General features: G+C 38.8%; 1 protein-coding gene across 1 annotated transcript in view; it reads left to right on the plus strand.

Moving 5' to 3' along the window:
- Window positions 1-16,869, plus strand: part of ANKS1B (ankyrin repeat and sterile alpha motif domain containing 1B) — a 449,800-nt gene that overhangs the window by 154,581 nt on the left and 278,350 nt on the right. The window contains exon 11 of the mRNA XM_067312063.1: window positions 9,488-9,624. Coding sequence (XP_067168164.1) covers window positions 9,488-9,624 — 137 coding nt within the window. The remainder of the gene's footprint in view (window positions 1-9,487; window positions 9,625-16,869) is intronic.

Below are 16,869 nucleotides of genomic sequence, written 5' to 3' on the forward strand. Positions count from 1 at the left end.
CTTTGAGGGTGTTGTCTATGTGTATGTACGTAGACATATATTCATATGTACATATATATGTGCACATTCACTTTACGCCTTCCTTTGCTTTCCTCTGGAGGTGCAGTATACAAATCTATTCAGGTACTGAGGGCTGTATTATAAAACCATACAGGGTTATAATGACCAGGTTTTGTGCTTTAAATATTTTGTTCATCTTTAGTATTACATTTTTAGAAGTTTTAGAATTTTATATATATATACACCATTAGATTTATAACATATAATCCAGTTCTAGATTATTATTGGTCCACACCTCTGAAGTTAAATACATATTTCTTCCTTTCTTATAGCACATTGTAAACCTGAGTATACAAGTATTTAAGTGACTCCATAAACAGTTGGAATATGGAAATAAAATAGACAGAGTATCTATTTGTATTTTCATTCAGAGCAGTTGGTATGAATTTGAAGTAAATCACCTGATACTGCCCAGTTACTATGTGTTACTTCAGTCACAGGGTGGTTCTGAGTGATCCCTGAAAGTGTAAAGCAGTCACCATATCCGGGAACAGAAGTTCCTTGCACTCCCTCCTTTTGTTGACCTCCTGTTATCCTGTACACTTCAAAAAAAGAGTTACTATAATTTTTTTAGCATGCTGATAGAAATAAATTAGGTCTCACCTTCACAAAGATCTCTAGAAAATAATGGCTGCAGTTTTTAAGAGTGTAAGGCTGGGATTCATCTCATATCATTTTAGGAGCTTGATTCATTTGCCCACACATAGGTGTCTACTGACCTTTGAATGACTGTGGGTGTCCCCAGCTAATGGTCTAGGAGTGCAGTGAAATCCCATAGTACCTGCAAGCCTCTTGCAGATAACAGAGTTCCCTGAACCACTGATATGGCAGTAGTTGCCTGCATTTTGGCAATTCAGTCTTGCCCTACTTGTCTGCGATAGACTTGTCTGAGCTAGCTTTCTAGACTTTCTTTAAGGCCAATGGATATATTTTCAGTATAATCAATGAAGTTTAGGGTGTGTTCATATGACCTAATATGTTCCTTGGTATTAACTGGGCTATATCCTAAATTCTAATACTGTATTAGGCTGATTTCTATTGACTTAAGGAGGAATTTCGAATGCTGACTGAAATGTAGGTGTATTTAGTCAGACAAATCTCACTAACCTTGCAAATCTGAAGATCAGTTTCTGAATGACTCAAAAGCTTGAGAACAAATGAATGCCCTTTCTTTGAAAAGCAATTTAGTTACCAGCATATGAATAGAGAAGTTTAACTTTATGTGCCGAGTTTTGATTCCAAAAGCTCAGTCTTATTAAGAAGATGCCTATATTACATAATGCAGTTTTCATTTTATCCAGGAGTTCTTTTTGTACTTAAAGATTGTATTGCAACATATGAATCACTGAGTATTTATCACGTCAGTGATGATAGCCCAACTTTTCTTCCTATGGAAAGACTGGTTATAATGTTAATTCTTCTATAATTTCTTTTGTGAGAAACATGATGTTCATGAGTACATTCAGAGATAAACATATTTTTATGAACAAGGTAACTATATGCTAATATTAATTATGTTTCAATAATAGTGAACTTGGAAATAGATAAAACTGAACAGGAGGCGTAAAAAGCATGTTTTTTCCCCACTCTGTTGTATACGACAGTGTGGTGATAAAATAACCATGTGGACAAAATAGATTTTGTGAGGTGTTTGTCTTGCTCTTTCCTTCATCCCTTAACATTTTAAAAAGTGCTGCAACAATATTCATACACCATATTAAATGACTCTAAAACTTTTAAATTATGTTTCAAAAAGTCAATTATGTGCATTTGTTCTTGTTCAATACTATTCAATTTCCTTTTAGCATTTACCTGTAAGAATATATAAAATCACTGTTGGTGAAATATGGAATAACAGGAATAGTTCAGTTGAAGGCTGGTCTGGATTTCTGGATTTGGTGGAGTTAGTTCGATATAATGGTTTTTACCAAAGCTGAAGTCAAGCCACTTATGTATAATCAAAGGGTGTAGCTCTAATTTAAATAATACTAAAATGATTTCACAGAATCACAGAATCTCTGAGGTTGGAAGGGACCTCTGGAGATCATTTACTCCAACCCCCCTGCTCAAGCAGGGTCACCTAGAGCATATTGCACAGGATTGCATCCAGGCGAGTTTTGAATATCTCCAGAGAAGGAGACTCCACCACCTCTCGGGGCAACCTGTTCCAGTGCTCTGTCACCCTCACAGTGAAAAAGTTTTTCCTCATGTTCAGATGGAAGCGTCTGCGTTTCAGTTTGTGCCCGTTGCCTCGCGTCCTGTTGCTCGGCACCACTGAAAAGAGTCTGGTCCCATCCTCTCGACACCCTCCCTTCAGATACTTGTACACGTTGATAAGATCTCCTCTCAGCCTTCTCTTCTCCAAGCTAAACAGGCCCAGCTCTCTCAGTCTTTCCTCATAAGAGAGATGCTCCAGTCCCCTAATCATTTTTGTAGCCCTTCGCTGGACTTGCTGCAGTAGTGCCACATCCCTCTTGTAGTGGGGAGCCCAGAACTGGACGCAGTACTCCAGATGTGGCCTCAGCAGGGCTGAGTAGAGGGGGAGGATCACCTCCCTCGACCTGCTGGCAACACTCTTCCTGATGCACCCCAGGATACCATTGGCCTTCTTCGCCACAAGGGCACATTGCTGCCTCATGCTTAACTTGGTGTCCACCAGCACTCCCAGGTCCTTCTCCGCAGAGCTGCTTTCGAGCAGCTCAACCCCCAACCTGTCCTGGTGCATGGGGTTATTCCTCCCTCGGTGCAGGACCCTGCACTTGCCTTTGTTGAACTTCAGGAGGTTCCTCTCCGCCCACCTCTCCAGCCTGTCCAGGTCTCTCTGAATGGCAGCACAGCCCTCTGGTGTATCAGCCACTCCTCCCAGTTTTGTATCGTCAGTAAACTTGCTGAGGGTGCACTCTGTGCCTTCATCCAGGTCATTGATGAAGAAGTTGAACAAGACTGGACCCAGTACTGACCCCTGGGGAACACCGCTAGCTACAGGCCTCCAACTAGACTCTGTGCCGCTGATCACAACTCTCTGAGCTCTGCCATTCAGCCAGTGCTCAATCCACCTCACTGTCCACTCATCTAAACCACACTTCCTGAGCTTGTCTATGAGGATGTTATGGGAGACAGTGTCAAAAGCCTTGCTGAAGTCTAGGTAGACAACATCCACTGCTCTCCCCTCATCTACCCAGCCAGTCATTCCATCATAGAAGGCTATCAGATTGGTTAGGCATGATTTCCCCTTGGTGAATCCATGCTGACTACTCCTGATCACCTTCTTTTCCTCCACATGCTTGGAGATGGCCTCCAGGATGAGCTGCTCCATCACCTTTCCAGGGATGGAGGTGAGGCTGACTGGCCTGTAGTTCCCTGGGTCCTCCTTCTTGCCCTTTTTGAAGACTGGGGTGACATTGGCTTTCTTCCAGTCCTCAGGCACCTCTCCTGTTCTCCATGACCTTGCAAAGATGATGGAGAGTGGCTTAGCAATGACATCCGCCAGCTCCCTCAGCACTCGTGGGTGCATCCCATCAGGTCCCATGGATTTGTGGGTGTCAAGTTTGCTTAAATGATCTCTAACCCGATCCTCCTCCACCAAGGGAAAGTCTTCCTTTCTCCAGACTTTCTCTCCTGCCTCCAGGGTCTGGGGTTCCTGAGGGCTGGCCTGATCAGTAAAGACTGAAGCAAAGGCAGCATTCAGTAACTCCGCCTTCTCTGCATCCTTTCTCACCAGGGCACCCACCCCATTCAGCAAAGGGCCCACATTTTCCCTAGTCTTCCTCTTGCTACTGATGTATTTGAAGAAGCCCTTCTTGCTGTCCTTGACATCTCTCGCCAGATTTAATTCCAAACGGGCCTTAGCCTTCCTCGTCACATCCCTGCATACTCTGACAATGTTTCTATAATCCTCCCAAGTGGCCTGTCCCCCTTTCCACTTTCTGTATACTTCCTTCTTCTGGATGAGTTTTGCCAGGAGCTCCTTGCTCATCCATGCAGGTCTCCTACCTCCTTTGCTTGACTTCCTACTCATAGGGATGCACTGCTCTTGAGTCTGGAGGAGGTGATCCTTGAGTATTAACCAGCTCTGTGGACCCCCCTTCCTTCTAGGGCCCTAACCCATGGGATTCCTCCAAGCAGGTCCCTGAAGAGGCCAAAGTTTGCTCTCCTGAAGTCTAGGGTTGCGATCCTACTTAGTGCCCTGCCTCCTCCTCACAGGATCCTGAACTCCACCATCTCATGGTCACTGCAGCCAAGGCTGCCCCCGACCTTCACGTCTTCAACCAGTCCTTCTTTGTTTGTTAGTACGAGGTCCAGTAGCACACCTCTCCTCGTTGGCTCCTTCACCACCTGTGTCAAGAAGTTGTCACCAATGCTCTGCAGGAACCTCCAGGACTGTTTGTGCCTAGCTGTGTTGTCTTTCCAGCAGATATCGGGGTGGTTGAAGTCCCCCATGAGAACCAGGGCCTGGGATCGTGAGGCTACTTCCAGCTGTCTGTAGAAGGCCTCATCGACTTCCTCTTCCTGATCAGGTGGCCTGTAGTAAACACCCACAACAGTGTCACCCATGCTAGCCTGCCCTTTAATCCTTACCCATAAGCTCTGGACTCGCTCTTCATCCACCCCTAGGCACAGCTCAATACATTCCAGTTGCTCTCTCACATAAAGAGCAACTCCACCACCTTGCTTGCCTGGCCTGTCTTTCCTAAAAAGCACGTAGCCATCCATGACAGCACTCCAGTCATGCAAGCTATCCCTATTTGAGAGTAAAAAGATTTTTTAAATGATGGTAGGAATAATCTGACCTTTAACTTCCAAGCAATGATTTCATCATTTGTAGTTACAGTCTCTTGATACATAAGGAGAAGTAATAAGTATAGACAAGTAGTATGATTTTGTATAAAGCATTAATGTGACCATTACTGAAATACGGAGTCTGTTTTTTGAAGTATATATTTCAAAAATTGGGAAGAGTAGAAAATAGAGTTTTAAGAAGTATCTGAGATGTGGAAACATATGTGATGTTGTGAGAAAATTAAGAATTTATCTGTGAGATGGTTAATGGTAAATGTGATCATGATGGCGTATAAACACTTCCTGTCCCTTAAAACCTTATATGCTGAACCAATAAATCAACCAACCAACCAAGCATGTTAGTAAGATTTCCCAGAATGTAAATCAGCATAGCTATTTTTATAGTCTGCACTAGATGAGTCCAGTTAAATCCAAAACCTAAGCTTATGTAAACTTTAAAAAATGTTTTTGGTTATTTTGAATGTAGAAAACATAATTTGATAATATTTTCTTTATCCCACTCCAGTCTCTTTGCCCTGAAACAAAGGGAATGGAGTATGGAACCACTTTTTTTGGATGAGAATTGGCTCCAATAACATAATCTTTGTGACAGTTTGTCATGTACAAAGGAGGCAGGAAAGAATATTGTTAGAGCATACTGCGGTTCAGTAATTTTTACCTGCCATTGATCCCTGGAGCCTGTTGTTATCTGATTTGTACTGAAACATCTCTTGGCTTATTGTAACTTGAGCCAGGAACGAGAAGAGAATGACAGAGCCACAAATACTTCCCAGTTTGTCCCATCTATAGCACCTATCGGAAACTTAGTATGGCAACTAATCTTTCTTACGTAAACCTGAGAGGTTAACTCTTTCTTATTGTCATGAAAAGTTGCACTGAAACTTACAGTAATCTGATTATGGTTACCTAAAGGAAAAAAAAAAACACTTTTATTCAGACGTTTGCTCTAGTTTTGTTACCAGAGAAAAGCAAATGAGAGAATAATAATTATTAAATCATGTAATTATAAAAGAAAATATATTCAAATTTATTCTTAATAAAACTATGAATACTGTATATATATCCAAAAAATCCCAAATTATTTGCAGAAGTTAATTTGATGGTGATATTCTCTCTCTGATGGAGCAAACCCAGGTAGTAAATCATTATGGTTGTCTAATGGGAAGATCCTACTGTGAAAATAAACAGCTGTCCACAATAAAGAAATTGTTTACAAGAAACCATTATATGTCAGATGCTTTATTCCCTTGAGGAAGGACTGAAAACATGAAATATTGTGTGGTTGGATTTTTCTGGGATGTTTGTTTCAAGGAAAAATATTATTTGTATTTTTTGCTATGCTTTATTTTTAGATTCTGAAAGTTTGATACTTTTTTATATTGCTAGTTTATTTTTCTTGGAAGGAAAGACTCTAAATACTCTTTTTTTGAAATTTCTGCATATTATGTATGTTCACGAAGTAGTTATACTTGTGTGCAAGTACATAGCCAGAGAAGTTTTTCTCAGCCCTGTGAATTGGGGCATATAAAAGCCCTGCCTCCCCTCATGCATATCTTCCAACACATCTTAATTCCAAGAATTTCACTTTTAGTAAGTTCCATTCTTCTCAGGTAGGACTGTATTTTGGGGTGAAACCTGGTCTTTGATTATCACTGAACAGGGTCAACAAGAAGCTTCAGATCCCTGTGGAAAGACCTACACCTTGCTCATGCTACTTGACCACTATGTCTGCATATTTAAAGTGTTAGTAAACAAAGCTGAGGTCACTGTCATCAAGGGCTTGAAACAGAATGAAATGCTGGGCTGGAAACTGTACTCATTACCATTAGCACCAATCTGTATTTCTAATTATCTGGCCTTTGAGAGATACATCCTTAAGATACTTCCCCATTTGCAAGACTTTCGCTTTTTGACTTCACTTGCAAGGCTTTCATGCGCTAAACAGCTGAAGGGCAGCTGTACTTAAGCACAGCCGCACAGGCTTCACAGCAAAAGACTGTTGACATAAACCCGTGGACTGTTAAAATACTGGGGAGCTTGTGTTCTTTATAGGTTTAGTCAATTGTTGAATTCAATCCTGTTGTTTGTTTCCCACCCCAGTAATGTCCTACACTTAGCTAAAGACTCACATGGAACATTTCTCACTTTAGGAGGTTTTTGTAGTTTCCTAGATGGAGGCTGGTCTACTGCCTATATTGCAGCATGTCTAGGCTGCAGTATACTCCTTTTTTTTTGCTATCTCCATATAGAATGCAGGGCTCTCTCAAAGCAAGTCTCTGACTCCCCAGTCAGGGAGGTTAATTTATAATTTTCTGTTGATGAATCTGCCCTGAAGCTTCTATCCACAGAATGAAACAAGATGATATTATTCTGAAGCAAAAGAGGATGAGACTTTGACCTCAATTAAGATGCACCTAAAACAGCCATATTTAGTGTTCCTCCTCACTATCAAGTTCCCAGAGAGTTTGGTAAGGCCTTGGTGGGGCATCTTCTTGTCAAATCCCTGTCCCTCCTTTGATGAGCTAGGCTTTCAAATCGCAGGACACTCATTCACATTCTTCACATGTCAGTAAAAACAATTTTCCACTTAGACACCAGGTCAGACAGGAGACCACAAGAGAAACTTAAGACTTTCTGGAATGCCATCAAAATTCCTCCCTCTTTGGGACAATTATTCTGAGAATTGGATTCACCTTAAGTTCCTTTCTATGGCTATGTAAAAATGTAATCTATTTATTGTACGTGTATGTAAGAAATGTATTATTTTCTGAAAGAAATTAATCTTTCATTAGTTGTGCACTTGCAATGACTAAGGAAGAGTCTTTCTGTGTCTACGACTGCAGATCTAAAGGACTGGCATTTTTGATGCAGATACTTTTCGGTGAAGTTGGAATTGTCTTTGTCTATGACAATGACAATGAGGGTTCACTCTACCAAAGCTCGGTAACATCTGAGCTTTTCTACAGGATGTCTCCATTTTGGATGTCTGCCAAACTTCACCTGGACTTCCATTCACACTTTCATTAAGTGTAACACTGTTGTTGAAACCCTTGAGCCTGGTATTTCCTTTTGAAGAGCAGTTTGTTGGTCTTTATTTGACTAGGAAGTCTCAGACCTCATCCAAATATGTAGTGTTTCTGTGGGAAGTACTTCTTGGAATCATCCACAATATGAAAACAGCTGTAAGTTTGGAGAGGCTATAACTTTCAACTGTTCAAGTCTATGTTGGCCTATGTTAGTTGCATGTGTGAAACTGTCTATTTCTTTTCCCTTGAAGTCTCTGTTATACTTCCAAAAATTCTCTCAGGTCAGTTGAATTGAGAGGGAGAAGCTTCTGTCATCCCTTTTATGGTTGCATTTGTGATCTGTGCAGAAAGGAGGAGCTTATGTGTGTTCCTACAGAAACTGCTTAAGCAAAAATTCTCTAGCTTACATCACTGTAGTAAAGATTTGCCAACAGAGTGAAAGAACATATTGGCAATTGACCTCAAATGCAGATAATAAGCTTTCTTTCGTGAATCCTGCAGGCTATAAGTTAAGTCAAATAATATAATAATAAGTCAAAAATATGAGATTTGAATGTAATCATTGTCTTAATGTAGAGCTGCAATTTTTTGAGGAGCTTGGCCCACATGTCTTTGGGGCCCACAAAGAAAGGTAGTCTATAAATTCATAAATAAAGACCACCATGACCGTGCATAGGCAATGGAATTTTCCCAGAATCTGGACTAAATTATTTCATTAATAATGCAGTTCTAAAGGCCTAAAGTAATGTGCAGCATCTGGCCTCCTGCTAAGTTGTTTCCTTCACAGCTGGGAAGTTAGGCTTAATTTCATAGTTCTCTGGCCTCTGGCCTGATTTTTACTAACTTTACTTTATATTGTTCTAACAGCATTAAGAGTATTTAAAGAAGACAGGAATGACATTTAAACTCCCTTTAAAGGTCCTTTACAGTGCCATAAAATTGTAAGAGAGTCAGAAAATATGTCTGAACAGCAGTTTCCCCAACATCTGCAGCTACGTGGACATTCCTAAGCCAGCCTTAGGTTATCTAGTCGAGATACTGCTAGAAAGGTAGCTACTGTAGTGCAGAGCTTTATGTAGGATGCAAACTTCATCTGAGAAGCTGAGTACATTTTCATGTAACTAATCCTTGCTGATCAGCTAGTGTCCAGGAAAGGTAGGACTAAAAGCTGTTAGCATGCTCTAAGTTGAGTGTGTGTTTATATAACTTGTTGAACTGGGACTTACATGCCATGATTTACCAGGATGAAATATAAGCTGCATTAGAAAGCCTACTTTTAAATCGCCCTTGTTAATAATGATAATATTTAGATTCATAATCCGTAATTCAGGATAATAAATGTAAGATATTTGTGTTGTTTTGTGCCTCATTACATTTAGGTGTTAAGAGAGTGCTATATCCTGACTCAACATGGAATGAATTTATGGAATGAAAAAGTAAGAGTAGATATGCAATATATTCCTTACCAAATGCATTTAAACTATAACAGTTTTTGGAAGTTGAAACATTGTTCTGAATCATGTTCTGTTTTCAAAATAATTTCTGATTTTTAAATATATAACGTAAGTGTAAGTTCACATAAATGCTATTTTTATTCACAGATAATGCACCTCAGGTAGCAATTACTGCACCAGGATCTGGTAACCATAGAAACAGCTCTGCAGGCCCAACACCTGACTGTTCTCCTCCATCACCAGACACTGCACTTAAAAACATAGTAAAAGTTATACGTCCTCAGGTAGGTGATCAGTATAAACATCCTCCTATTTGTTGTATTTTTCATTTTATAAGCAGGATATGAAGCATGTATTCTATTAGGATGTTATCACTCTATATGTATAGATAGATCAAAGATAGATATACAGAATCCAAAATATTTTTATACTCAGGAAGCAATTTTGACTACATAAGGAGAAAGTAGAATATTTTATGAATGAGCTGAAGAATATATGGAGAGATACCAGTACATTTTTTTCTCACCGAATTAATGCTGAACAAAATCTTTATGCAATATTTTGTATTTTTATGTACTATTAATTTTCTTCCAGGTTTATGTTCTGTTTTTATCAGTATATTTTCCTATTACTTCTTCAGATTTTCTCTGCAGATTTTCTCTTTCTGTATTTCCATTTACATGGTTCCATAGTGTTTTATGCCTTCTTGAGTTTACCTTTTATAGTATTTTTTCTTGACTTTCATCCTTCCTAACTGTAAACATTTTCATGCATTTCTAATAGTATTTTGTAAACAATATGCTTAGTGCTTTGAAATCTGAGTGCTTTCTCATAGTTCTCTGAGGAATACAGCTAATATGTGTCACTTCCTTTTCATTGTCTCTTAAATATTCTGGGCCTCATCTATGAGACATCTTTAAAATAAGCAAAACAAGAACTTGGTTCAGTAGTTTAGAAGTAACCAGCATACAAGAGTTTATTTTAGAATCATATGACAATAGAATAATATAGGTGAGAAGAGAGCTGAGGGGATTATCTGGTCTAGCCCCTGCTTAAAGAAGAGCTAGCTGTGACCTTAGATTTTTTACAAGAAAAAAGAAGAAAAAAAATCTAAAACTCCACACTGAATTGACTAATTGCTATTATGTTGCTATTGTGTTCAAATGTAACCACCTGTCCTTCATTGATGGCTGATCTCTGCCACTGGGCCACTTTGATTCTAGTGGATGCAGGTTTTGTATCATCAGTATGTTGCTGGCACAGGTGTTACTTGATAGATAAGCCAATGGATGCATGTATATTTTGATAAAAACTCTAACGGATGGATTGCTTTGGTGCTGTATGAGTTGAAAGTGTTACAGTGATGGAGGTGGAACTTCCCCTCTACTCATTGGAACCCACAATTCAGAAGGTCTTACAGAATTATAGGTAATTACTAGATTCACCTGCCATTTCTCTCTGAGGTGACTTTGGTTTCCTGTGGTTGACAGTGTCAATGCACCAGAATGACCTAGAATAATAACAATTCTATCCACTGACTGGAGCGGACTATCCCTCAGTGACACTGAAGTAGTTTGGGTTCCACATCCTGGCTTAAATCTAGATTGCAGGAATTCTAAAATAACAGCTTCTCATTCTTTTCTCTTTTTATAGTTTCTTGTTTTGCTTGTTTCTGTAGTCTGTCTGTCTCTCCCACCCTACCTCACTATAGTACTGAAATGCCTCCTTCCCTCTAAGTTGTTTTTTATAGTAGGCGGCAAGGAAACAGAAAGGTATTGGAATATTGTTAGAACAAGCTGTTTTGTGATAACTTATTGAAAATAGCATTTAAAAAGCTGTTTCCGTCATGATGTTGCCAACAGATGGACCCAGAACATTGAATGGTGATGTTCTCATGCTAGTTAACTTTGAATGGATTCATAAGATTCTGGAGAGCTATTTTCAAATTTAAATCATACCATTTACTGACTCCCAGTATTCTCATCGTTCTATAGAGCAAAAGCTAGCTGTGCAATATGTATGGTCAGAACATTGCCACATTTTCTAAAATCTTTCTCGTGTGGCCCTATTTCCTATGCAGAAACAACAGTAGAATGACACATGTAGCCTACTGCGTAATGTGTGTTGTAAATCTATGTACTAATATAGGCAGGAGCTGGATCTATTATAGTATCCAGATCCCATTATTCTTCTATTTTCTCCATTTGTTTTATGTACATTTCATCAGTATTGCTCCTCTTTGTTTTTTTTCTCTTTAATCTCCTCCCCCCCCCAAGATCTCAACCAAAGAAAATAAAGAAGTTGTAGGTATTTGCAATGTGATGTTTGCAAGCCATTAGTGTTAATTCTACCTGCATATTTAATTCCTTTATTCTGTGCCTGTTGCATTCATTTACATAGCAAGCTCTTGGAGTTTAATAAAATGGGATTCAATCCTTGACTGACCTCTCACCACTCATGTAATACTAATGAATAATTATATACAATGCACAAAAAATAATTAATTTCTTGTTGTCTGCCAGGGCCTCTTTGCACTGTTCAAGCAAAGTAAACAGATCTTAAAAGGCAACAGAAACAACCCTAAGAGAACAGAACCAAAACAGAGATCATATTAATTGCCAAAACAGATGTCACTCCTTTCCCCTTCTCATATGTCTTCTGCATCCAGCTTAGGGAAGTACTAGTGACTTGGTCAGTGAAAGGCAGAACGTAGAACTCTCTATCAGTTTTACACTATGCAGGCTTTGGTAGCTTGGATGAAACTGCCAGAGGAGTCTAGCCTTTCAACTTATATTTTTATTTTCATTTTTAGCGTTACTTTAAATTTCCTGGAGATTTGTACGTATAACAGATTACCACCAGTGAGAAGGAACACAGTGTTAACCACTCTCTGTGATACGTGTAAGCAGCAGCAGAGGGAACCAAAGATTCCTTTCTTCCAACAATCTGTTGAGGGAAGGGAATGGCGGAGAGTGGAGAAGGAGCAACAGGGGCTGAGCTGGGGTTGGAGCCAGAGGTGCAGGCCATGCTACCTCCTGTATTCTTCAGCAAGGCACTTAAGACTGTGTGTCGGGTCACATGGGGGCAGTGTATCTACATGTGTTTGCACATGACAGATTCTTGAGACAAGATGTTCATTTGAATATGATTATTAGCACAGCAGAGCGGCCTGTCCTCTCTCCTATTCTGGAAACTCATGTACCAAATACAGCTGTTCAGGGGCCCTGCCAATTACATCTGCTACATGGGGTCCCTGAAGAAGGGTGAGGCTGTGATGCTACATTGCCAATAAATGGGGTGAAAGTGCTGCAGCTGGGAAGTATGAGACAGAAAAAAGATGAGTGAATCTCATACACAAAGTGTGAATCCTGAGAGGTCTGGGTGATGGACAATTAAGGGATTCTTCAGGCTGTACTCAGAATGTGTGTTTTCTCTTTCCTTCTAGTCATCCCTTAACCTGGCCCTAATTCTTCCCTTACTATATTAAAAAGTTGTCCCCATAAAACCTGTCTGGGAACATCTCTTTTCACTAATGTTTCTGGAAAATTATCCTTTCTTCAGTTAATTATGGTGAATTTTAAGCTGCGAAACCTACTGTTTATTATGACTGTACCAGCTCATCCATTATGAGATCCCTCTGCTCTCTAAAATCCAACTAAAACTCTCTTTAGATATTTCTCAACTATTCAGTTCAGTGCAGTGTTATTAAAGCTGAAGCCTACTCTAACTGAGATGGCATATCTCCCTGGCACAGTGTAGCATCCTGGAGGGATATTAACTAGGATCTCAGAATTAGTATTGAGTAAGTTCAATGCCAAAGTGCCACCCACCTCTATTGCTTCCAGACCTGAACCTAGCTCATTTAACATTAATTCAGGGATTCGTCTGCTATGTTATCTGCGCACCTCAGCTGTGGCCTGTACCTGTAATCTCATGTTTTGCAAATACACTTCTTGTTTTTCCATTTTTCACAGAGTCTGTAAGATTCTGCCCCTTGATGCATAGGCCAGTCTCTGAAAAAAAAGTGAATTTGTTGGAAAGTTATATATATGCAGATAAGAAACAAACAGAACTTTAGTGTAGAGTTTTGAATCACTTGACCATTCTTTTCCAGGTTGTTCAGACAAATCTTAGTAAGCTTTTAACTCATGATTTGCTGATTAAAGAAGACTTGAGAAAGTAATGCAGTTCCAATTTAGAGATATGCCTCTGCGAAGTATACTAACAGGAACTAGGAGAAAAAATGAGGTGTGACATAAGACATTAACTGAAGTCCTCTGAAATTTTAGGCTCTCTTCCAAGTTTTAACTTAGTTGCATTAGCACATATAATAAAACATAACTTATATAACAGAACTTATATGAGAACTGGAATTTAAAAAGTGATAGTAAAATGGATCTTGTTCTACCATAACTCCTTTAAATCAGTCTGGATGAAGCCTGAACAAAATTGGGCTGCATGTGAAACTTTGTGTATTTTTGGTATTAGCTACATTACTTAGTAAGACTCTCCTGGCTTTAAAGTTATTTGTTCACCTCCATTTGAACAAGTAAGTTATATACATATATATAGCTTATATATATAGCAATATGTTTTTCCTAAGAGACTGTTTCATTTCCTGGTCCTACTGACTTGTTGATCATTGGTCAGTTATAAAATTGAATCCTGACTACTCACCTTTTAAATTCTTCATTTATTAATTGTAATCCATCATCCAAATTTTCTTGTCATTCTAAGATATGTTTCACAAGGCTAACTGTATGTGTAGCTTTTGATGTCTAAGCCCGGGTGATTTAAAAGTGGCTTGGATGTTATCTGTCATAAAATAAGATTTTTCTCATTTTATGTCAATAAGCAAGCTTCCTGAGAGTGCTCTTTCAGTAATGCAAAGAAGGCTTCTGGTGGGAAGGCAAAGGAACAAAGAATTTCAGTGTTTCTGACATCACGGAATTTCATTGTCCCATTCTTGCTGTTTTCATTGCTAAGATCTGCAATAATCTATGAAAATTCTTTATAATATGATCATTCTTGTGGGTTTCGATGTACTGTCTTTGCATTAGTCATCATTTTTTTCTATTTATTTTTTTAACCTTTTTAAACACAGTTACAATTCCATCTGTGGTTCATGGTTCTTTTGGCTAAGACATCTAGCAATGATGATCTAGTAGAAGACAACTGTTTAAATGTTTAGAAGAGAGATTAAATTATCTCATTTTCTGTAAGCAGAAATAGAATCCTGCAGGGCACTTGTAGCCTCTGATAGCCCTGTCCAACTTGTTTGGGCTACCAAGTGTGCCTTGCCTCATGTACAACTATTCTGTGTATGCACAGTGAGCCTGGCATATTTATGTAGATGCAGTTGATCTATGCAGATGAAAGGAGAGGGACCATGACATTCCACCCTCTGCTGTAGCCTGATCATCAGTGGACAGCCACATGTGGAGTTATGTGCACCCGTGCCTCTCTAGCTGACCTAAAAAGTGATGCATACTGTGGTCCACTGGTGGTGTGGTCCACCATTAGTGTGCCTGGTCTGGCACACTTTCCTGCATTATGTGATGTTACTGAGGTTGCATTAATCCATTTTCCTCCATGCCAACCTCCACTATCTCCTTACTAATTCATAAGAAAACCAGATTTCATTAGATTGGGGTTGCAAGCACTTTAAGGTAGTTGATAGCAGTCATGATTAGGCCTTAATTCTAGGTATGGAGTTATATTCCAGAAAATTCTATCTCTGTATAATTTTTTATTGTGAACCTTTAAAGTGTTTATGCAAATCTACTGTGAACGCTGTGATACCTTCCCATTCTAATGACATTGATATGAATAAACGAAGAAACAAATAAATAAATAAAGCTTGCAAATAGCCCTAAAACAAAAATGAAAGGAAAAAGAGAAGGAAAAGGTATACTGTCAAGGCTATTAAGAGGTCATTAGCAATTCATCTATGCATGACTGAAAATAGGACAGACATCATGAAATTCTTTTATTCGAAAATGCGGAGTACCAATTACAAAAAATGGTTATGGCTGGAATTGTCTCACAGGACTGATTTTTTTTTTCTGTATTAGCACAGAAGACTTGTAACTGCTCCAGAGGAGATTTTCAAAAAATTTCCGTAGAGCATAATGCATACTCTGTGACTACTTAATAGCAACATTAACAAAAATATTATTAAAGAGATGCATTGTAAAAGGTCTTCTCCTTTGACAAGTCACTATAAAACACAATTCTATTTAGATTTTTTTAATTAGGGCTGAGATAATATGGAAACATAAACATATCTACCCAATACATTAATGAAAACAGCAGACAGTATGTATAAGTGCATTAAATCTCAGCTCAACAGGGTACTAAAGCATATGTCTAAATTAAAGCACAAGGAGTATTATGATTTTAGAATATCACTTCTGTGTAAATAATTTTTCCTGGTTGAAGTCGGTTGCTTACCTGGAGAGATTCTCTTGATTTAGTTTCTTGATTCAATGTAAACATAAATTGTACAGAAGAATTGAACATTTTTTATATCTGTGCTTGTAACAGTCCAAAGTGGTGACATACTGAGCATAAAGATAGGTTATATACTGTAAGGCAGCTATGCATATCTATACTAGTGAATTAATGCCAGAGAATGTTCCTGAGCTCTGGAACTTAGCCCTTTGTATTGTCAAGTTGTTAAAACAGTCCCGGGGTCAGTTTTGGTCCTGTACAATTCTCTCTCTTCAAAATTGTCAGCTGTCAGGCCTGATTTGGAATTTGAACAGGCCGAGGATCCTTCCCAGTAGGCAATTCTGCTGTGAAGACCCTGCTCTGAAGGCTAAAAACGTTTAATAGTATGGGTGAGTCCTAATCCATACCAATTGCCCTCAATTAGAGAATGTGCTCAAGAGAACATTTAGTGTAGTAGTATATATGTTGCCAATGAAACTTGTGGGTGACTCCTTTTGTAGGCACATAGATAAAGAGGGGATTATGCATACATTTCTAGGGGACACTTTTCAAAGAATCCAGTATACATAATGACTGGAAAAGGTAACACATTCAGAATCCAGAAGATTAAAACCTTGCCTATTGTACTATTGCGGGTATCTCACCTGATTCGTAGCATTTTCCTTTGTTCCTGTGTAATAGTGGGTAGTTTTGAGCACCTTATGAGTAATCTCATATCCAGATCAGCAAATGCACCACATTTTTACATATACATGCTACGTGTAGCATGCAATTTAAAAAACAGCCATTCTCTTGACCTTCAAACATAATGATAGAAACAATTTTCATAATCTATTGGTCAAAATGCAATATTGCTAACTGAGCTTTTCTGGAAGAGGGCTTACAGCATCCATTTCCAACAGTCTCACTGAAAATAATATATTTTCTGTATTTTTGAAAGCTAGAAATTTCTCTTTTTATAGCTGAGGAATAAGACATTCCTCTTATTTATCAAATTTACTTTTCACAATTTGGAGCTCATTTCAAGCAATATTTTCCCAGGATAGGAATAATGGTGTATCTTCAAAATCTGGTCT

This window comes from Apteryx mantelli, chromosome 1 (genome assembly GCF_036417845.1).
Source record: "Apteryx mantelli isolate bAptMan1 chromosome 1, bAptMan1.hap1, whole genome shotgun sequence".
In the NCBI taxonomy this organism is placed as follows: domain Eukaryota; kingdom Metazoa; phylum Chordata; class Aves; order Apterygiformes; family Apterygidae; genus Apteryx; species Apteryx mantelli.